Here is a 22,605-nt window from a genome sequence, read left to right on the forward strand (position 1 = left end):
ATATAACGTCGAAAACGTTCTCAATGTATATTACAAAAGCCAACATTTGGTCTTATTTGCAGTCAACTGTTAATTTAAGATTAGAATTGTATAGAAATGTCAAATGAATTACACTTGGAAAGCAAACAAAACAAGTTTCTATTTTTACTGCAACAATCGCAGTCTCATAATAACTTGAACTAGAAATGTAAAATGATACATGTGCTTGCATTATTGACTGATTCAGTGATTTCAGGAGCTTTATCTTCTGGTCTGCAGAATTACTTGAAAACCTTTTCAGATGATGAAAGGACATCATCTGCATATCATTTGCATAATCTGCACCATCAACTAAAACCCTATAGATTGCTTACACAATCTCCAAGTTTAAAATGGTTTTGTGTTAGCTAGTTTGTGCAGTAACTCATAAACCGACTTTAAGTGATGAAAACAGTTACCTGTCTTCATCTCCTACGTAAAGTTTCCTTTTACATGAAATAGCTCCTAGAGATGATGTAGTGTGCCGTAAAAGTTGTCTGAACTGTGCAAATGGCAATAAGTAAAGATTAGCAGCGACTCGTTATTGTGAAGTTCTGAACAGGTCACAAAATTTGAAGCGTACTTGAGGAACTCATTTCAGTGCTGCATTGTTATGGCAAGTTTTCAGCCAATCACACACAAAGTGAGATGACGATACCATAAGCAAAACTATAGTGCAGATCATGATACCAATAAGATAACCTGGCTTAGCTCGAGCTTGCGATGCAATTGAAAATACGAAGCGACTAGGAGTATTTCTACTCCCCCCTGGATGGGATGCTAGTCCATCGTAGGGTTACCCCCCAGCATTAAATTTGCCGGTACCCATTTATACACCTGGGTGGAGAAAAGCACCATGAGAGTAAAGTGTCTTGCCCAAGAACACAACACAATGTTCCCGGCCAGGGCTTGAACCCGGACCACTCGCTCCGGATTCGAGCACACTAACCATGGGGCCACTGTGCCTACCACAATTGGTGATATGTGTGACTTGTTAAAGGTTTGTTACTTTAAATAAATAAATAAATTGCCAAGTAAAAAAATAAAACCTCTCTGGCTGTACAGCTCTATTCCTGTTTGGCCCTACGATCACACATTTCTACATAATAAACCCCACAACTCTACTGTTCAAAATTAATGGAGCATAACTTAATAGTAATTTCAAAAATAACCAGTAAGCTACACATGTGCGCATTGAGCACCTATTTTTTCCCATGCTCTTTAAATGTTATTGCTATTTATGTCATAGCTTCCTTGCCATCAAGCCTGTCTACATGTACATTGGTTTCAAGTTACACAATTAATAAAAAAAACTAATAGTAGCATTCTGAAATTGTTTTAGACACTTCATGGTCTGCCAGTGGCAAAGGAGCCAAACCTTCCAAAGTTCTACACACATATAGATGAGGTAGACCTGAGTGTAGACATCTGCGGATTAAAGTTTGACAATCTATTTGGTTTAGCGAGTGCACCTCCCACAACTAGTGCTGCTATGATCAGACGGGGATTTGAAGCCGGCTGGGGTTTTGCTGTAACCAAAACATTTTCACTGAACAAGGTATACAAAGTTTCTCTCTACTGGTTAGTCGTAACATGTCGTACCTGAAAGACCCTGTTTGACCACATTTCCAAATGCCAGGAGGAGAGTTGAAAATACAATGTATAGTAGAGTATATTTGATAAACATTCGAGGCAGTGATTCTAAGTTGTTTATAACCAAGGGAAAAAAAACTGCTTGACAATGAAGAATGCTGTCTTCTTAATTTTGTAAGCAAAATTTGACAGATGCCTCAGATGCATAATTATGACATTTCTGATCAAGTGATGATTTCTTGCTTTCATCCTGCAGATGATTGGCCAATTAATTTCTGGTTTTACAACAGAGTTTCTTTTTCTGTTCCCTGATATTGTTTGGTTAAAGATTTTGAAAAACATAAACTGTTTACTTGACTTGTTTATATTTAGAATTTAAATTTCACATCATTGAATGAACTACTGTCGCTTGCATCTAAGCTTGAACATGTGACTCCGAAACATGCTCTAAGTGGGTGTCAAACGTGGCATGATTGGTCATCAAACATTTGAAGTTTCGCAGACCATGGGGTGAACTTTCACACTGAAAGTTCAGCATACAAAATGGCAGAAAGATTGGACATTGAAGACTTTTTCAGAGAAATTGACCCTGACCTGTGTCAATATGCATACGCCTTTCATGAAAGTGGTTTTACTTCTAGTACAACCATGGAATACTGGTGGAAGCAAGACTTTCAGGGTCTTTCAGTATATATCCTCCAAGGACATTGATGACTGATTTTAAACATGATCACACAACTCTGTACACCTGAAGTCAAAACTGCAGAGCATCGCTCTTCTTTTTATGTCAAAGAAAATCGATGAAAGTGCGAGAAAGATGAGTTTCCATTCCACAAGAGACATCTCAGCTCCCTGTGCTGGTAATCCCAACAAGAGCACAAGCACAATAAAACCATTTGAAAGCTTGAGGAATCAAGTTGACAAAACTGCATCTAGCCCATCTAGTGGTGTCATCTAGCTCATCTAGCGGTGTCAGTAAGGTTCGCAAACTCGATATGTTGTCCCCAGTTAAAAGGCTACATCAAGAGCAAGGAAGATGAACTTAAAACAAAAACAGAAGAATTCAAAGTCATGGAGAAGAAGAATGAGTTGGAAACAATCACTGGTCGAATCAAGATGGTGAACATTTTGAGCGCGAAAGTTCGCATTACAGTCTGCTAAACATCAAATGTTTCATGACCAATCATGCCACGTTTGAAACCCAATTAGAGCATGTTTTGGCATCACGTGTTCATGCTTAGATGCAAGTGACAGTATTTGATTACAAAAAGAAGTGACAGGAAACTACGATGTTGCAAAAACTTCTTACTCCATTTTCAGGTAGTGAAAATAACAGTCAATATGTTAATTTAGGCTCGAAAGGGCAGTTAGCATCAGAAGCTTTATCTGTATTAATTTTTTGTATTTTCATCTGTATCAGTATCTACAATGTATCTGCATCTGTATCTGTACTTGCCTTTGCCTCTGCATCTGCATCTACATGTGTATTTGTGTTTGTATCTGTATTTATAATTATTTGAATTTGTATTTATTTTTGTATTTGTATTAGTATAGTTAATTCATGATAGTTCCCCAGTGACTTTCAGCGGCAAACATTTCATATTAACTTTTACATACATTTAGTACTATGGAATGTAAATTATATTTCTTTCCCAATTAGCTATAGTCTCAAAAACATATCCTGTGCAACTATCAACTGCGTGTGGTTATTTTGACTTGAGAGCACTTCTTAAGAATTAACTTTCGAGTTAACCCAGATCAGTGTTAATCTAAGGGACTGACTCCAACCACACTTCCTGCTGAATTATATTATTTACTTTTTGTTATTATTTATAGGACATTGTAACAAATGTGTCTCCCCGTATTGTTCGTGGAACAACATCAGGTCACTTGTTTGGCCCTGGTCAAGGAGCTTTCCTTAATATAGAACTCATTAGTGAAAAGACAGCAGCATACTGGTGTCGTTCCGTTACTGAACTCAAAAAAGATTTTCCCGAAAAGGTTTGTACTTACCATGAGCAAGACTGTGTGACTGTGTGCAGTGTCTTGGGATCTCCCACTGTAAACTTGACTCAATTATTATCTTGCCTTGTTGTTTATAGAGTTTACACAGCTATATCTGGAAATTTATATAGGGGTGGTGAGTGGTACTTCAAAAACCATGGGTCTGGCAAAATATTTGTCGAATTTCAGGGGTCTCACAGTCTTGTTTTTCTAGCAATTAAGCGCATCGCACAGTCTTGATTTTCTCACAAAGTTGTCTCTGTCAGTCAGTCTCGATTTTTTCAGTCTCAAAGTCCTGATTTGCAGGTGTGTTTTAGAACTAGCGTTTCAACGTCTTTGTGGGATTATACAACATTATTACATAATCACACATAGTCATAAGTCATGTTCAAGGTTTGAGGATTTATGAAACCTGAGAATCTCTCACCCAATGAGAGTTAATAGTTAAAGAAGATAAAGATAATCAGATCGTCACATTTCAAAGTGGCAGACAAGCTGATATTTGAAAATGATGTAAACCACCTTTGCTTCTAGTCAAATCTGGTCTAAACAGCTCAAACAGACCAGGAACACAGGGTAGGTAGGTAAAGTCTGCATACAAGCCAAGGGGCCCATCATCCAGAGCTTATCCTGGTTTCTGTAGCATGAAGTGACTAGGAGTATTTCTACTCCCCCCTGGATGGGATGCTGGTCCATCACAGGGTTATCCCCCAGCACTATAGGTCGCCAGTACCCATTTATACACGGGGTGGAGAGAGGCACTGTGAGAGTAAAGGTGTCTGGCCTATGAACACAAAACCATGTCCCTGGTCAGGGCTCGAACCCGGACTGCTAGATTACTGATACAGTATTCAGGTCTCCTGTGCTTTGGGCAAGTTAGAAGATTTTCATGAACGCATATTGAATAGGAGCTTTAGAATTGCCCACAGGCCAAAATTTAAGCTTGTTCTTTTGTTTTTAAAGCGGTGATGCAGTGGATAAAATCCCAACTTGGGGTGTTGCGGTGATCTCAAACCCTTTGGTGTGTGATGTTTGTGTTTTTCATGCTACAGTGTTCGGTGAAATAAAGTTATTTGCGGTGCTGTGGTTGCTTGTTTCACCTTTCTCAGACCTAAATTTAGCATCCAAACTTCATTAACCCGTGCTAATTCATGGCAAGCATGTACCATTCTTTTTAACAAAATACAGACCAACACTGTCAAAGTAATCTTCAATATGCTTCTGCTGCCAATGAGAAGCTGTTTTCATTCACACAAAACTTGACAAGTAAGTTTACCCCTGCCACTATGTACCTGGAGCTGGACCAAATTTATTATTGACTGCATAGCTTTTTTAGATGATCTACAGTCATCAGCAGTATCAACATGTACGCAATGAAAAGCGTTGTAATGGGTTTATTTCATGGAAAATTGGTAATGCTGCTCAAGACAATAGGAAGTTAACCAAGGTAAAAGTTTGATTTACCCTGTGATCAGGTATGGTTTAGGTCGGTAACCAAGGTTGAGATGACAGATATATCCACTTGCTGTCTCATGGTAACTCGCAGTACATGGTGTCCAGATTGCGTCATTCTCATTCAGTCACGTTTTCGACAACATTTGTTTTCATGGCAAGAAAAGTAAGCCTCTTGTACTTCTCTGCTGTATTGGGCGATTCAATTGTCGTCTGCCAATGGCTTATCCATGTAAGAAGGACCTTCTGGTTCCGAAGTTGAATGTGTGTGATTCCTTGAGAATCGCACTTTCAGGATCATACTCGACAATCACCTCCGCCGTCTCCGCTAAGTCAGAATCGCTGCTCTCTTGATTAAAGTCAAATTAATATAATAATAATAATAAAAAGGTTCTTATTGTGCATTTAGAATTCTCAATGGGCTTACAATTGCATATGATTAAAAAGAATAAAAACCTAATTAAAAGATGCAATTATTAAAATCTATGACTAGGTTAAAAACTATTTATTTTAATTTTACAGATGCCTGGTAGCTTGACATCTTATCATTTACACTTAATGAGCTTTGGGGAAGAAATAGACTGGGGTTTCCCGGTTGTTGACGAGTATTGTCCCTAGAATCTCTCACTTCTCTTTCGTTTGATTGTCAATGTGTTCCCGGTGACACTTAACAAACCAGCTATTTCCAGTTTCCCTCTTAACACAGTTTTTGACCCAATGGGAAGTAAAATTTCATGTTTTCAAACAGCTAAAATGCAGTGAAGGAAAATCGCTACGGGAAAAATTTTTTCGCTTTTCACATCAGAAGCTGATGTAGAATCTAACAAGAAAATAAAAAAAAATTCTGTCGTAGGCACTGAAACATCAAAGCAAAATACTATTTCTCAAATATCAAGTGGCTGGGATAATATCTTGTGGACTTTGACCTTAGACTGTGGACCATCACGTTTCTATAGCTTGATTGCGAGTTGTCTCCCCTTGTCGTTGTATGAATAACGTTTTGCTCACTCGCTCTATTCACGTGGAACGAAAGCAAAGGAGAAACTGTTTGTTTGGTTGTAAAATAAAGTAATTTGGTTGTAAAATGCTGCTGCCAGCCTACACAAATGAAAATTCTGACAATGGCAATCAAAGAGCAACCCCAGAATGTGGTGTTTCTTTTAAACAAAAATCACCTAAAATCATTTTATTGTGCAATTGTTCCTAATTTCACGTTGCTATAGGTCTGGAGCCTATTTACAAGAAAACTAGGCAAATTTTGAGACTATGATGAGTAATCTGCGCTAACGAGGGAATACGCAGAAAGAACTTCGGAAAGTAAAATAAGTTTACACATAAATATTGAATAGCAGAAAGAGAGATTCTGAAGACTATATACGGAAGCTTTGTCGGTGAAACTGCAAACGCAGCCGTATTTCCGGCTGTCACTTGTCTCCCCCAAAAATAATGTCTGCGAACCCGAGCCAGGAAACAATTTCTGTGACGTAATGACTTTTGTTTCTCTTTGGCCAATCAGATTCCATGATAGAATGAAACTCGAGTGCTCCCCACAGCAAATACCTCGTGCAGTAGTTCTGGGGCTACTTGAGCTAAACTGTGATTGGCTTAAAATTCCTACGTCACAGAAATCGTTTCCAGGCTCGGGTTCGCAGACATTATTTTCGATGGAGACAAGCGACAGGCGGAAATATGTCTGTGTTCACAGGCTATGTTGGTGAGGGCTTTTATTTCAGTTTTTGGTTTTGGATGAAATTTATTGGGTTATGTGGTTTTCGGCAATGTTTTGCATGGTGTTTTGGTTTTTAATAGGTCCCTACACCCCCTCTGGCAGGTACGTAGAAATAAGCCATTTTATGAGCAGAATTTGTCTGTACGTGACAAAAGCATATACTGGAATGTAAGCTCATAATTATTTCCTAAAGCCAAACACAAGCTGCAATTGGTTAGCCACAATGTGTCAATTGTTTTGAGTTCACCGCCTACTCACATTCCAGAAGTGGTTTCAACGGTTTAGCCTTCAAAAGCTGGAAAATCGCTGGGTAAGAATGTTATGTATGTACATTTGGGAGAAGATGCTTAGGATTTTACAATGTAATTCACAGAAACGGAACTTTTATTGGCAACTTTTTGCAATTAATGTAGTAGCTTTCACTAATCTCCAAACAATGCAGTTCGTACAACTCTGAAGGCAGCTGATTGTGAAAGTGTGCAACATTGTCAACTGTTGAAATTTTGCAATAATGTTGCTCTGTAAGGGTGAATTGGCTGCCTCGTCAAGACTTGGGTCTTGGCTTCGTCTTAGAATAATAATATTGTGGAGATAGGAAGAAAGAAAGAGACAGTTCAAGGTACGTGAGCAATGCTAGTGAATATTGTATCGCTATTGACAAACTAGGTTTTGAGTTCGCGTAAGTGGTGTTTGTTGAATGTTTGTCATATTTAAAACTCGATATTGTTCCAGTGATTTAGTTAAACGTCGGTTCACAAATTGCTGTTTATTAAAAATCTTTAAAACTCTATAAACACTGTGAGAACTAAAATAAAAGATACAAATAAATTACAAAGTAGCTTGCGAAAATAACAGGATATGAATACATTTCAAGTTATAAAGGTCAAAGGAGAAAACTTAAGATCAATTTACAGTAATGGTAAAACGATGTCGTATACAACTTGACTTTATCTAAAACCTTAAGACTTAAATTTACAATTTGCAAGCGATGAAACTGAACTAAACAACTAAACATACAAACCGCTTACATAAACAAACTAAAATAGTGTATAAAATAATTACCTTGGTGCTGCCTTGATCACCAGAACAATGATAAACTTGGAGAAACTTGTTAACTTGCAGTGAATTAACAGATCTTGCGTCAACTGATCTTGCTAACAAAAACTACTCTTTTATAACGCTAGTTGGGTGTCGCAGCGCTACGCGTGTGCTTTCGCGACACCACAGAACAACTTAACTGCTGTAGCTACACTGAACTATATATAATATATACCTTTTAAGTAAAAGTTATTCGCTTAATTTTGACTTATTTTAGAATTCATTTGAGCACACATTAAGTGAAGTTGAAAAATGATGTTGTAAACACAGTTTTCAAAGTTCTGAGTAATGAACTCAAGATACAATGTACTCAATTTATGAGCTGTCTGATGTGAAATAAAGAATTTTATTTTGTCAATTATTTACCCAGTACTTTGTTTGTGTTTGCCTGTTTTCTAGACTTATAGAGCTATCAATCTGCTTCAAAGCTATGTAATGGCGAGTATTCAAGTTATTTTCATGGTGGTCAATTGCCTGAGTGCAGTAGCAATTGGCTTGTGAACAGTCCCAATTGTAACTTGATCTTTCCTGACTAAGGCCTCATTATGACCTTATTTAGGCCTGAATATTTTGATTTCAGGCCTGACGTTTTTAAGGCCACCAGGCCTTAAAAATTTGAGTTATTTAAGGCTTGTTTTTAAGGCTAACAAGAGGCTCTCTCACTCTCTCTCAAGTTCATTTTTAAGACTTTTGTCGGGCCCAATATTGCTACAATCAGGCTTCAAAAATCAGGCTTCAAAAATCAGGCCATAATTAGGCTAGTGTTAGGCCTGACAATTTTGTGCAGGTTATTTTACATGAATGTAAATGATTATGTTGTTCGCGTCCCCTGTGGTATGAGTTCATTGACAGTAAATTAAAAATAACAAACAGATCTTAGCAGTGACACAGAGCCTGAATTATGAAATTTGGCAAACCAAAGCAAATTTCCCTTTAGGTGAGCGAGAGGATTTTCATGAACAAAAATCCAATGGGAGAGGAGGCTAAACACCAAGTCCCCGGTCCTGGAACGTTCCATGGACAAGACTGTTCTTCTAGAGGTTCCTAATAACTCCACCAGAGAAGCTAAACATGGTTGATCTTGATGTCCTTGGTAGATGTCTCTCTTTTGCTTGGAAATCTGTGTGGAAGAACGCAATGAAGAAAGTAAAGTGTGACTGCGAGTGTGACTTGTGAGAGGCAAGCAGCACGTGCAGCTCGCAGCTTCGCACATCATGCTTGTACGCTCATGACCCACCACTTGCTTGTATTGCGTTCTTCTTTGTGTTCTTCCCGATGGATTTTCTAGCAAAAGAGAGACTGCTTGCAGTCTATGTTCTTAACCAAGAAGTTTGCTCGTAATGTCAGAGAACAGTTATTTCTTTATTGACTTTATTGTGATGAACCATTTCGAATGGATTTAGTGACAATATAATATTACTCAAGTTTTTCCATTTGAATCACTCAACCAAGTTTAAATGCTTTCAGTTCCTATAATGGGCCCAGTAGGTAGGATTCAAACGTGAGTGGCATTTCCCTTATGTGTTACGCTTGATTTAAAATTCGATCATAACATGAACATATAAACAAAAAACCTCTACTTCAACGCAATAAGAATCAAAGCTTCAAAGCTTGTGGGATTGTGTATGCTACTACATTAAAATATGTCAATTAAAATATACATGTAAAATACATGTTATTCATTGCAAAAGAGTTTTGTTCAGTACGTCAGTATATCATGCAGCAATTGTGTCAATTGCATTGAATTTCAGTTTAGTTTATCAGTTACTTAAATATACCAATTCACATCAATAGGAAATATCTGTAAGTTGTTTGTCTTTATCTTTTTTATTCTCTTTGTTGCCTTTCTTAGAATTATTGTAACATTTTGCTTTTTAGTCAAACACCACATGATTCAACCAGATGCATTCTAGAAATAACCTCTATATGTAAATCAAAGTGAGCAATCAATTATTGATTTTCAAATCACCTCTTGGTCTGATGTCTACATTAGTTTGAAGATGACCGCCGCTCAAGTTTACTAAGGTTCAACTGAAAGGAACTTATGGCCACGAATTTGAGTGAAGAATCAACCTCGTGCGATTGAGACAGGCGACCTACCTGTAACATGATCCAGGACAATGAAGGAATTTCACATGAAAAATCCCTTGTACTTTGTACAGTGAAGGCAACCATTACCAAGTAGATTGAACTAATTACGAACTACATTTCTTTTTCTTGAAAAAATAGTTCAATGAGATACATTTGCATGACTGTTATGTCAAGTTTTGACGTTAACTCAGCATGAATTCTAAACATAAACAAAAGAACAAGCTTAAATTGTGGCCTGTAAGCAATTTTAAAGGTCCCATTTGATTTGCATTCATGAAATCCTCGTCCAAAGGGAAATTCGCTTTGGTTTGCAAAATTTCATAATTCATGCTCTGTGTCAATGCTAAGTTCTGTTTGTTATTTTTTAATTTACTGTCAAATGAATGAACTGGGACCATAGGGGACCTGAACAATGTAATCATTTACATTCATGGAAATAAGTAAACTTATTTACTAGGCTGTAATTTTCTAGGTGTTTGTTTACAGACTAACATTCTCTAGGTAAATGTGACTTCTGTTTTCATTCATTTAACCCGCTAACCAGGCAATTCAAATTTCAAAACCGTGCAACTTTCAGAAATGGCTGAGAGAGGAAGTGTTTTTAATGACTTCACCAACCAATTCTGGTGACTGGAAGTTGTGACTATTTGTGACCAGACGTGACATTTCATAATCGACAGACTGACAGTTGTAATCGGAGAGTTCTTAGAATAAAGAGAAAATTGCACAGAACACAAGATTTGGGAGGAGTTGTTCAACGCCAGGAGAACAAAGGAATAAAAAGCTGGATTATTTTGTAATAGACCGAGTGACTTTGAGTGTACCACCAAGTTCGGTACGTTGGTTTGAAACCCTTGTGCATGGAATTTTTATAAGAAAAATGGTGGAAAGAGAACTTCAGACTATTTAGATGTACGTTCAAATGTATTGTCCGAGTGGCTGGTCCAGATTTGGCTTACTTTTTGGCCATGAAAACATATGTCGTCAAAAGTGTGACCAAATGAGATTGAAATGAAGGGTTTGAGATCACCGCAACACTGCAAGTTGGGATTTTATTCACTGCATAACCACTTAAAGAATAAAAGAACAGGCTTAAATTTAAAGCTTTAAAGCTCCGACCCATTTAATCCGCATTCATGAAAACTTCTCGCTCACCCAAAGCACAGAGGACCCGAACACTGTATCAGCACTAACAATCATTTACAAAATAAATGCACTGTTGTTTACGTGTGTTTCTGGGTCTGTTTGAGCCATTTAGAAGGGATTTGACTAGAAGCAAAGGCGGTTTACATTGTAAATATCTTGTCTGCTGTTTTGTAAATGTGACAATCTGATTTTGTCTTGAGTTTTCACCATCTTTATTAACAGCTATTAACTCTTGTCGGCGAGGTTTACTGCCTTCATTAACTATCAACTCTCATCGGGGGAGAGATTCTCAGCTTTCACAAAATCCTCAAACCTTCAACACAGGCCAATGACTATATGAGATTATGCAATAATATTGCATAACCTCACAACAAACTCCAACCAAATGGAATAAAACTAAGCATAAGTGCTCAAACAGGCATGATGGACCTATTTTTCAATAGACTGTTCACAGCCCTCTATTTTCTCGAATTTTTATTTGATTGTACTCGCGGATAGAGTCCTGAGAGAACTGGATGCCAGCGCAAAATGGAAGACTTTACTGGGCAGGGGGTGGGGACTGAAAAAAATAGAGGGGCTGTAGACATCTCTGGAAAAAAGTCAATTCCCCGTTTCTCCAGAAGCGGAAAATTCCCATTGCTTGACAGGTGACAAAAGTGTCATCACCTTGACAAGGGCTGATCATGATTCCGTCCAGGTGTGTTTCACGGCTTGCAACAGTTGTCATTACTGACGCATGCCGTGATTCGTAATAGAGCGGTTGTTTTTAAAATGGAATCCTTTTAAGAGAAATTTCAGCATTTCTTCACTCAAAGATGAACAGATAGAGGCTACTGTTCATCTTCTTCGGTCGGAAGACGTTGCAATTTTTCCGACCGGCTTTGAGGAAAGTCTGATGTATCAACTCTACGCAACGGCAAAAGAAATGCAAATGTGCGAATGCTGAAGCAAATCAGGAGAGTTGAAAGAGCTTAGGATTCCTTCCATTGTTTTGTCAACAAAGGAGACAAAGGAGGACGTGCTTCTTCTGATTGGCGAGTGAAATACAAGCTTGTTTTCGGAAGACAGCAGGGGACTTTTCGGATACAAAATTCCAAAACATTTCCCTTCGCTAACAATTGTGTCAGGCTTATTGTAGTTGACGAATGCTGCACCGTATAACACCTTTGGAATATATTCCCCACAGATAAAGATAGAGACAACATTCTTGACACACAAGAACACATACGTGATATTGTTTGCAAACTTATACTTGTAATCAATTAAACAAGCAATTTACCGCTCAAATTTTATTGGTCTGATTTCGTTAATTGGTCAAGGGGTGGAGCTGTAAGTGACAAGGTGATAACAGGGGGAGGAGCCTAATAAGTCCACTTTTTACCAAAGATGTCTGCAGCCTCTCTATTCTTCTTGCTCGCTTTGCTCGCAAACCCTACTCCACCCCAGCGTGCTTCACGCTCGCTTCGCTCACTTTTTCTTCTGCTTGCATAAATAGAGAGGCTGTGAACAGTCTAATTTTTCAAATAGAATCTGAATGTCTTGTACTCATTTAAAACAGTTTGAAGCCTTGGTCTTGCAATTTGAAAAGTCAAATTGTCGCAGGCTAGCAAAGAAAAATGCTATGACTCTCACCTTGTCGCAAAGTCTTGCATTTATCATTCACCACCCCTGTATATGACAGGTTTTTCATGGATAGTACACTGGACTAAACTATTTTGGATCAACGTTTTACAACAAAAAATTGAACGAGAAAAGTGATGCAAATCATTTTTTGATTGTCTTAAACCTTATTAAATTCCCAGCCCAGTCAAAATCTTTTTGAGTAGTATGCAAGATGGCTGGAGTAGTAGGCAGATAAGGACGAAGGCCCTTGCTCCCTGGGGAGGGGGGTGGTGTTTGGGGGCGAGCAGAGGCATGTCTGCCCAGAAAACAAATGAAAATATTGTCTTCAAATGGTTGTATCTCGTGCAGTTTGGGGGATAAACTCAGCGGAGCCCCTACATAGCTTTTACATGACACTGAAGAGTGTTTTTTTTCAAATCACAGTTTACATTGATTGTAAGTTTGTGTTCACCAAATTAAAAGATGGACTACCAAGACATACTGAGTATCTATTTCATTGTCTCTCTTACAGCCTTAGGCTATAGACAAAACAGATAACAACCTATTAGCTATATGTTTAGATATCAACATACGAAATGAGAATCCTCACTATTCATACTTGTTACTTTCTGCAATTTCCCTTGAGAGAAATTTTTCTAAGTAACTACATAATAACACTGTTATTTTCCTGCCATTTTAGGTTTTGTTTTTAACATTTAGATCAAAAGTATCAGAATTAAAGAGGAATTAACTGCTGGAGTTAAGAATAAAATTCACAGTCACTTGCATAGTCACTGTCTGACTCTGAGTCAGGACTGCAAGATGGTAGATCTAAAAGAGACCCAGTCTCAGCCACTTCGTCCTGAACTGTCTGCTCATCAATTGCAGAAAGAGTGGGGATGGACACAGCTGGTGGAATGACTGTCATTTCTCCTTGAATGTCTTGTTCTTGTTGAACAGCCTGGACATCCATGAGAGGAATTCTTGTTATCTTTGTAGGAGGAAGCTTTTTCCTTTCCTTTTCTCCTAGCCATGTCTTGACTGCCAGCTTCACCACTGGACCACAGTCTTTCACAGAAGGGCCATTGATCAAAACCATGAGCAGAGCTTCCAACATCTCATTCTGTAAAGAGTTCCTGCATCTTGTCTTCACAAGTTTCATTGCACTTGCCCCCCTCTCAGGCCAAGCATATCAAGGCGACCTTGGCAATGTGAAGCAACATATCAAAAAATGGCTGGTAATTCACCTTGTTCTTCATTACTTGAGACAAGAACCATGCTGTGGAGCTACCACTCTTGCCATTCCTCACTTCCTCTGGGATTGCTGCCTTGATGTTCTCATTGACATGGTACTTCATTTGGCTCCACTGGGATTGCAACCTGTCGTTTGCTCCCTCATCTGCACGGAAGAAGTGGGAGGCCAACACTTTCACTTTGTCTTGTCCATATGCTTTGAAACCAGCATCCTCAATCTCTGGCACTAAAATTGGATCAAATATGGTAAATGCTAACAAGACACCATTACTTTGCAAAGATTCAATTCGCTTCCCAATATTCTTAACCAGGCTGTCAATGTACTTGCACTGAATGCTGACAAGTTCATCAGCATCCCTTCTGGACATTTTCAGTTCTGTAGCAATGAACCTGTTGCCATCAATGTCCTTTTCCAGGGCATCCAAGGCAGTGCTTTCTGCTTTGATTGTTTAAAGCTGCGATTTTGTGTGTGCAATGGCTGGTAGTATAGCAGAGAAATTGAACTTGCCTGCCTGAAAGGCTTTGGACAAGTGTGACAATTTGGGCAATACCTCTGCAAGGATGTAGATGGTTCCTAGAAACTTGACTTTTTTCAGCTTCTGGAGAAAGCCACAGGCTGCTGCATCACCATCTTGAAACATGTTTAGAGTCTGCAACAAGCTTTCATATTCTTGCTTTACAGCAAAAACAGATTTGTCAAAACTCAGCCAGGGTGTGCTGCATGCTTTTTTTAACCTTCTTGCAATGACTTTGGTTGCCTTGTCCGTCACATTCTTTGCACTTTTTAAATTGACTTCTACTTTCAGAAAGGTTGCCATTCTCTTTGATTAATTCTCAAGCCACTGCCATAGCTGGCGTAGAGTGGTTTCAATGAACTTGATATAATTTAGTTCTGAAACAGTGTCAACACAAGCCAGGGCCAGTTTATGGCATAGAGAGTGTATGTTTATCAATTCAGGATTTCTCTCCTTGAGTTTGACAGCTACACCATTGTCCTTACCCAGCATGACATTTGCACCATCTGTAGCTAAGCCACTCAGCTCTGACACATCTAGATCATTTTCCTCAAGAACCTTTAGGACTGTTTCAACAATTGCTTCTGCATTACACGAGTCAAATTCCTCTAACAGGTTTCTTATTGCTAAGAACTTGACCTCAGGACACCCAGATGGATTAACATATTGAATGAAACAAAGCAGTTGAGAAAGGGTCGCTATGTCCGTTGCTTCATCGATCAATAGTCCATAGCAACTGGCACTTCTCATGTCTTCTAGTAACATTTGTTTTACAGCTTTCCCCATACAAATGAGGATGTCATGGATTGATCCTTTTGATCTGTGAGTAAAGTGCTTAAGTTCAGAAACACCAATTTGCTTCTCAGTCATTTCAAGTAAAGGTATGAACTTAATGTTGGGAAGATGTTCTTTCATGACAAAGTAGAGAGCAGAGAATACTTGCTCTAGGACAGAAATTTCCTTTTCCACTTTCTCTCTGTAGTCTTTGTGAATAGTGGACATCCTTTGAAGGCGTTCACTTTCGATACTTCGAGCATGAATTCCAGACTGCTTGTGGTCGTTGAAGGCTGCTAATTTGTATCTCTTTGAGGGAACATCAATAAAAGCATTACTAGTCTTATTAACACTGCTTTTGGAACGATGTTTCAGACAAAGCAGGCAGAACATCCCCTGTACTTCCCCTTCTTCTAGGAAACATGCCCACCAGTAGTTGCTGGACAGCCAGTGATGCTTAAATTTATCCTTGGAACCATCAGTCTTGAATGCTGCTTTTTCATTTCTCAAACTCGAGCACTTCTCCTCCGTGCAAGTAACAAAATTATGAACATTCGCTGGAAGACTGTCTGATTTGGTAAGTTTTAATAACATTGTGTTTATCTCATTAGCATCAAGCAAAATTTGGTCATGATTTAAACTTGTTGACACAGTCGCATGAGTAGGTTGTGCTTGAGTTGGAGTTGGGGTTGTTTGCTCAGCTTGAGCTGTATTATCTATCACTTGAATTGGACTGGATGGACCAGTAGTTGGTTCAACTGTAACTGAGTCAGATTCAGTTGTCTTATTTTCTACACACAAGAAAAAAAAAAATGATTCAGTTGTCTCCAGAAAGCATCAACACAAAGTTATTTGATATAAACACAACCACTTGCAATCGATCACGGTGTTAAAGTAGGTTAATAGTAAAAAATGCAGATTAGGACATTTCGAACAAACTTTTCAAATCCTTTGGGCAATACAGCGTACATATGCAAAAGTATAGGTCACAGTAAATCGGTAATTTATCAAAGGAATGCAGAGAAGTCCTTAGGAAGTCGAAGATTCTAATCAAACTCTTCAAATCCTTTGAGCAAAACACTGCATGAATGCAAAACTATCGACTTCTAAAACTACTCACCTGATATCTTGCGAAAGAATTTGTATATTTTTGCATTAGTATCCTCAGCATGAGCTCGTTTGGATGCCATTGGAGTTGAAGCCATCTTGTTTGTAACTGGAAGAACATTGACTCCTGACTGTTCAGGCGGCTCATTTTTCCACGCAATGTGCAAGGCATTCCTAGGCTCCAGTTACCCCGCGGCTCTGAAATATGTGTTCGCTCATTTGTCCCTGTGCAGCTCGACTCACAAAAAACATTCGTATATGCTTTTTAGTCACAATTTGATCTAGAAGAGGCTTCATATCAGTTCATTAAGAGCTTTAGCGTGAATTGTTTACTGATTTATGGCAAGTTAAAACTTAAACCTGATTTATTTAATAAACTTTTAAGTGTGTAGTAGGCGGCAGATATTTCGTAGAAGGCGGCAAAATCGTCGGCTGCCGGCACATTTTGACTGGGCTGGATTCCACACATGGAAAGTTATTTTCGTATAGATCACGCAAGGAAGACTTGCATTGTAGCATATATAAATTTGCTTACTGAATCACAAAAGTACGGAAATTGCACGATTTCTGAGAAAAAATAGTCATGGTTTACATTGACATTGTAGTGTTTGCACCAGTGTTGTTGTGCAAAGAACATTGTTATGTGTTCATGGATTTTTTTCGTGAATTTCACAAGATGACATGATGAAGGAGCTATAATCCATCTGTTAAACAGCACTATAATCCTGTGAAACATCAGCGGTTTAGAGAATCAAAAATTCAAGTTGTGATGCTACCATTGAAGGGCCACAAGGCAAACCAAACAAAGTTATTTCAAGCTGTTGTGCAAGAAAATGTGACAAAATGGCAAGCTCCTGGTAAATGAGCCCAGAAACAGGTCCAGAAACTTTTCTAAAAGCACAAATAAGAGTGTCTGAGGTTCTTGGCTGACAACGCTCTAACACAGAAGTATTTTGTGCAATTGTGATTTGTGCGAAGTGCAAGCCAAAGGCAGCCATCTTCTAAACAGGCAGACCGATCTAGAGGCAAGAACAGTTTAAAGACTTCAAAAGAAGATCAGTAAAGTTTAAGACAATTACAAAATTATTTGCTTCGAGGATATTGAGAAGCTCGTCTCGAATAGAGTCCAGTTTCTGTTACACCACAAAACAGTCCATCTTGAAACACAAATGTCTCTGTATTGAGTGCTCCCATGGCAATTAAGTCATTGTGAACAGTGTGGACAAGTTAACATTTTTGACAAATATATTTTATGGAAGGAGGGAATTTTTCTTTTAATAAGTTTTGGAATTTACTAGACTGAGACTGTTGGTAGAGGTCATTGAGTACGTAAGCTTTCAGTATAACTGTTTTTGGAATTATAGCAGTTTCATTAGATGCAAGAATTGTGAACTTCTTTGTTTTTCATGCAATTTGAGTGCATCTACATCCTGATTTCAACACTTGCGCATTCGGGTATTATTGTGCAAGAAGGTCACCCCCCAAGTCCAAAGGTGCCCATACGCCTATAGCTATGCTCTTGTTTGTCCCACAAGTACATCAAAAAAGTTAACACTGCAATAAGCGACCAATTTTAGGCCCAGCTTCCACACATACCGGTATCTGGATATTTTAGAAACTGAGATTTTTTCTCTGTTTTGAAAAAATATGCATCAACATGTTTCATTTTCAATTCCTTTTAGCCTGTCCACTGAAAACACTAAAACAATGGAAATTTGACAGTATTCCTTACAGAGCTTACACAATGCAGTACAAATGAGCGAAAAACTCATGACATTGTGTGACGCTGTGACAAGAAACAAGGTTGAAAAGTGTATATTTGTCTAGATATTTTGGGCTTCTTTTCAAGATCTTTTCTAAGGATTTTCCATGATTTACTAGTACAAAATATGTAGTTTGCGATGTTTGTGTAAGTACACAGTAATTGACTATGCATGTAGGGGCATTCATGCTGACGTCATTGTTTACATTTTTGCTCATTTGCATACGGCTTTGCATACAGCAGGAAGCAAGTTAGATATACCTAAATTGACTCCAAGCAGATAAAGGGCTAGTGAAACTTAATGCATGGTGAAGTTTTTAGCTCTTTGGGTGTAATATTCAAGGAGAAATTGTCTTTCAAAAACTGCAAAATTTCTGGGTGGCAAAAGCGCTAATGAGCTCATACATTCTTTGTAAAATTTTGAGTTTTTAAACCCGTTTTGTACAAAAAGTATTTAATACATCAGGCTCAAATTCACTGACAGAGTTAATCGTACTGTGGCATTTCAATTTTCATAACTGATTTCTTTGTAGCTCCATCAGAAACTGAATTGCTTATGCTAATGAAGCAAATATTGTCAACAAGGATTCCCCTATACTACGGTCAGTCGACAATAACAAAGTGAAAAGTTACCTCACATTCAGATATTGTTGGACATCTCTGCTTATCTCTTATTTTAAAACTATTTTCAATCATTGATCTGGAGAAACTTTGACTCCATCGCATTTGAAGCTTGTATTTCAGGGGAAATTAATGTTTGAATCCAAAATTGTTTTGACAGTCCAAAATCTGCACATTCCGTAAAGTCAAATTAGCAACTCTTTGTATCCACTGACATCTTTATAACTCTTTAAGAGCTGTGAGTTAACTCTTCAGTCATTCTAGACTGGCGACCAAGCCACACTTTGAAATGGAAAAAATATATATAATTTTTATACATCATAGCTGTCCAAATTGTAGCTATACTCCAAATTGTAATGCTAGATGATCTAGTTCTTTCAGTTGAAATGCTTGTCCAGTTTTGATAAAATATGAATCACAAATAACCCAAAACTGTTTTGACAGCCCTCAAAGCTCAGTCAAAAGTCCCTTGAGTGTTTTAGCCCAGTTCCCAAAGTGGCGTCACTAGTAGCCCGACCCAGATCCCACTTTGCGTGGTCGTGAACATAGAAATTACATGTTCAAACACCTGTAGAAAAGCAGGGATTTTATCAATCAAGATAACTTTTTCACTGAAGTAATCGGGGAAACTAGTAGATTTTATTAAAGGAAAAAAAAATGGGAGGGGGGGGGGGGTAGTGGCACTTTAACTTACGTAATCTATTTCCAATTACTGGATATGTAATTTTCACAGGGATCCGATGGTGGGAAGACTCCTAAAATGATGATTAAAAATGCTTGTTTTGCTTTGGACAAAAAAACTGTATTGAGATACCTTAAAAAAACTGATTTAGGGTTAAGCTACTGGTATTCAAGTAAAGTTACCTCGTATCTCAAAAGCACTTGTTGATTGTAGGGTATTCGGAACATGCAGATGCCCATAAACGTTTATGGGGGCAAAGTCAATTCCCAATGTCTTCTCTACAGTACTTACAATTGAAATGGTAGAAAAATGGTGTTCCTGGTTCACCACAGGAAATGTTCAGAGATTCGAAGCAGAATTTTTGCTTGGCCTTTTTTCTGAATTATGGTAAATGCTCCAGGTGTACAATCAATGTGTCCTACTGCATGTTCCATGAATACCCCATGATTCTAAGGCACAAAGATTGCATAGTCCAGGTTAAGAATTATGTATTAATTTATACACTAGCCTGTCATGTTATTTGCATTTCACTTTTGCACTGCACTGTTCTACTTGGGGAGAATTGTCTGTGACATTCATTATTGAATGCAAATACAGCTGTAGAGCAAATCTTGCTTACATTACCTTGTATTACATTTCATAGCATTAATGTTGGGCATCACTCTTATCTTCCAGATCATAATTGCTAGCATAATGTGTGGCTATTCTAAGGAAGACTGGACTGAACTGGCTCAGATGGCTGAGGTAATTTTTTTTTTCTCAATTCAGATTGAAGTCAAATATTCAATTTGTTGTTAAAATACCAAGAAAGCTGTGGATATATAAGTGAAAAGGCAAAGTCGTGAAACTGAATTAAAAGCCTAGAAAATAACTCATTGTTTCAAATGTGACAAGGATGCTTAAGATGGGGAAAAATATAATTTACAGTAGCTTAAGTTTCTCAATTAGCCAAGCGCGAGATGAGAGGAAATAATTAATGTAAATGAAATGTACGCAAACATGACTCTTGCCTTCGAGCGGTGTTGTGTTACAAAGATGCGATTTACAAGGGTTTGTATGGGAACTTTACGGGTTTGCTTTAAATGCCTAAAATTTAATGTTCTGACTTCTCTTGCTTTCCTGTCTTATTCTTTGTTGTTTCATGGTGTTTGAGGCCGTTTTGTAGCATTTTCATCGAGTTAGCGCTGGTGGTGGTGTCCCACTAGAAAAAAACACAAGGCTGGCAGGCTCAGAATCAAACCATCGTACTGTGAAGGCCAAAATACTCAAATCTGCCTCTCTCACTGCTGCATCATGCGTATTGGTAAAGGTGAAATTTAGTCTTTGATGGTGCGTATGGGTGAAAACCTCACTCCCAAACAAGCAGAAATTTTTCAGTTTGCCAAAAAAAGCAAAGTGAATGCATTCGGATTTCAGTTTTGAACTTTCAACGTTCATTCTGTCCTGGGCGCCTGTCTGATAAGCAGTTCGTTGGTGAAATTCGTTTATAAACTAAATGCTCAAACAGTTCAACTGTTCTTTTCAGAGCAAAAATTCAACAGTTCTTTTCAGAGCTATCCTTCAGTGGTTCTATTTAGATTTAGAACACCCAACAGTTCCTCTCAGAGCTAAATTTCACTAGCAAAATGCTGTCAAAAGTGGCGAGAGATGAGACGAAGTATAATCCTCCCTACTACTGACACTACTTTACAATACAAAAGGGCGGTGTACCCTCCCATAGTGTTGATTTGCATATAGGCAATAGTTCCATCCCACCCACCGAGTGCTGTTTTTGTTGAGCAGACGTGGTCGCTAAGCTTCGAGTTTCAAATCTGGTATTGTCACTGTTGGCTATACACATGATGCAGCAGCGAGAGAGACAGATTTGAGCTGGTAAACGAGCGATTTTCAGGCCGTTGCGATGAGATTTGCAAATCGAACCAGCGACTGATGGAATGGGAAGCGAGTTATTAACCGCGCGGCCATGGCTGAGCGCTGTTCATGGTTTACCCATGGTTTATTGACTTTTTTTTAGTTTTGTCGGTGACCAGACCCAAACTTCCTCTCGGCCAAATGTTCAATCACGCAACCTGTGATGTTTACTCGCCAAAAGCTGTTGAAACATTAATACAAGGACAATGTTACGGATATTGTTTTCTTTATTTGTGTGTAAAATGTATTTTCTTTTGGTTTTATTGAAACACTGGATTTGAAGGGAAATAATAAATACGCTAAAAAAAGGTATTACGTCAGCCATGGAATGCACTGACGTTGCAGCTTTCACTTTCGCTACCTGACGAATAAGATCGTGTTTACTTTGCAAGTTTATTTCGGCAGAAGCGACGCTCATCAATTTATTTGCAATTTTGTGAGTATTTCTTATGGTTTTAGGCAAATGAAGTAAATTCTTTGGATGTTTCATCGCAGTGAGTTCGGTGATCAGAAGGAAAATTAAATATTTGCAAGCCAAGCAAAGAACTTGTCAGAACATGCAAGGATTACGTCATTGGTAGGGAAATAACCACCGTACTAAAGGTAGCCATGGATAATGGAAGTCTTGAATTATGTGACTTGTGTGACTATTTTGCTAGCCCTTTACTCGTGGAAAACACCAATTAAATTTAATCGTGACTTTCAAGAAAGAAAGCTGTTGTTAATAGTGTTATTATCGTATCGTTCATATTGTTCCTGCCCATACATGTCCCGAACAAAGTTCCAGATTAAGACCATTACGTCATTGGAGATTTCACAACCGTTACGACTGATGGTGCAATAATAGAGTTTGTGTTGATCAAGTGATGTGATGTCTACAGTAAGAAAAGAATCATCAAGGACTGATTTGGAATATGCACTGCATTGCGACTGTAGTGGTAAGCAAACAGTTAAATTTTAAAAGCGCGGTTATAAGATCTAACAGAAGGCAAGAGTCATGTTCACATATGTTTCATTTACATGAATTATTTCCTCTCATCTGGCACTTGGGCCGCCTGTGAATTAACATTGCCTAGTGAACTTTCTTTCTCATAAAGCAAGAAAACTAATAAGCAGTGTTGTAGGTACATGTAGTTTGTCACACTCAAACTTAGATGTGTTGCTTAGCTCTCACAAGTTTAGTCTTCTGTCCTCTGAGTCAGTGCGTTTGTTGAATGATATGTTCAAAAGGACAACAAGATGTAAG

The 22,605-nt window shown here is 38.2% G+C and overlaps 1 protein-coding gene across 2 annotated transcripts in view; it reads left to right on the forward strand.

Annotated features, from left to right (window-relative positions):
• Positions 1-22,605, forward strand: part of LOC110055154 (dihydropyrimidine dehydrogenase [NADP(+)]-like) — a 234,894-nt gene that overhangs the window by 155,959 nt on the left and 56,330 nt on the right. For both annotated transcript variants that reach the window (XM_089286667.1, XM_089286668.1), the window contains 3 exons: positions 1,361-1,576; positions 3,448-3,612; positions 20,124-20,192. In XM_089286667.1, coding sequence (XP_089142793.1) covers positions 1,361-1,576; positions 3,448-3,612; positions 20,124-20,192 — 450 coding nt within the window. The remainder of the gene's footprint in view (positions 1-1,360; positions 1,577-3,447; positions 3,613-20,123; positions 20,193-22,605) is intronic.

The sequence above is a fragment of the Orbicella faveolata genome, unplaced genomic scaffold (assembly GCF_042242905.1).
Source record: "Orbicella faveolata isolate gen_17 unplaced genomic scaffold, um_ofav_v1 contig_14, whole genome shotgun sequence".
Taxonomy (NCBI): Eukaryota; Metazoa; Cnidaria; class Anthozoa; order Scleractinia; family Merulinidae; genus Orbicella; species Orbicella faveolata.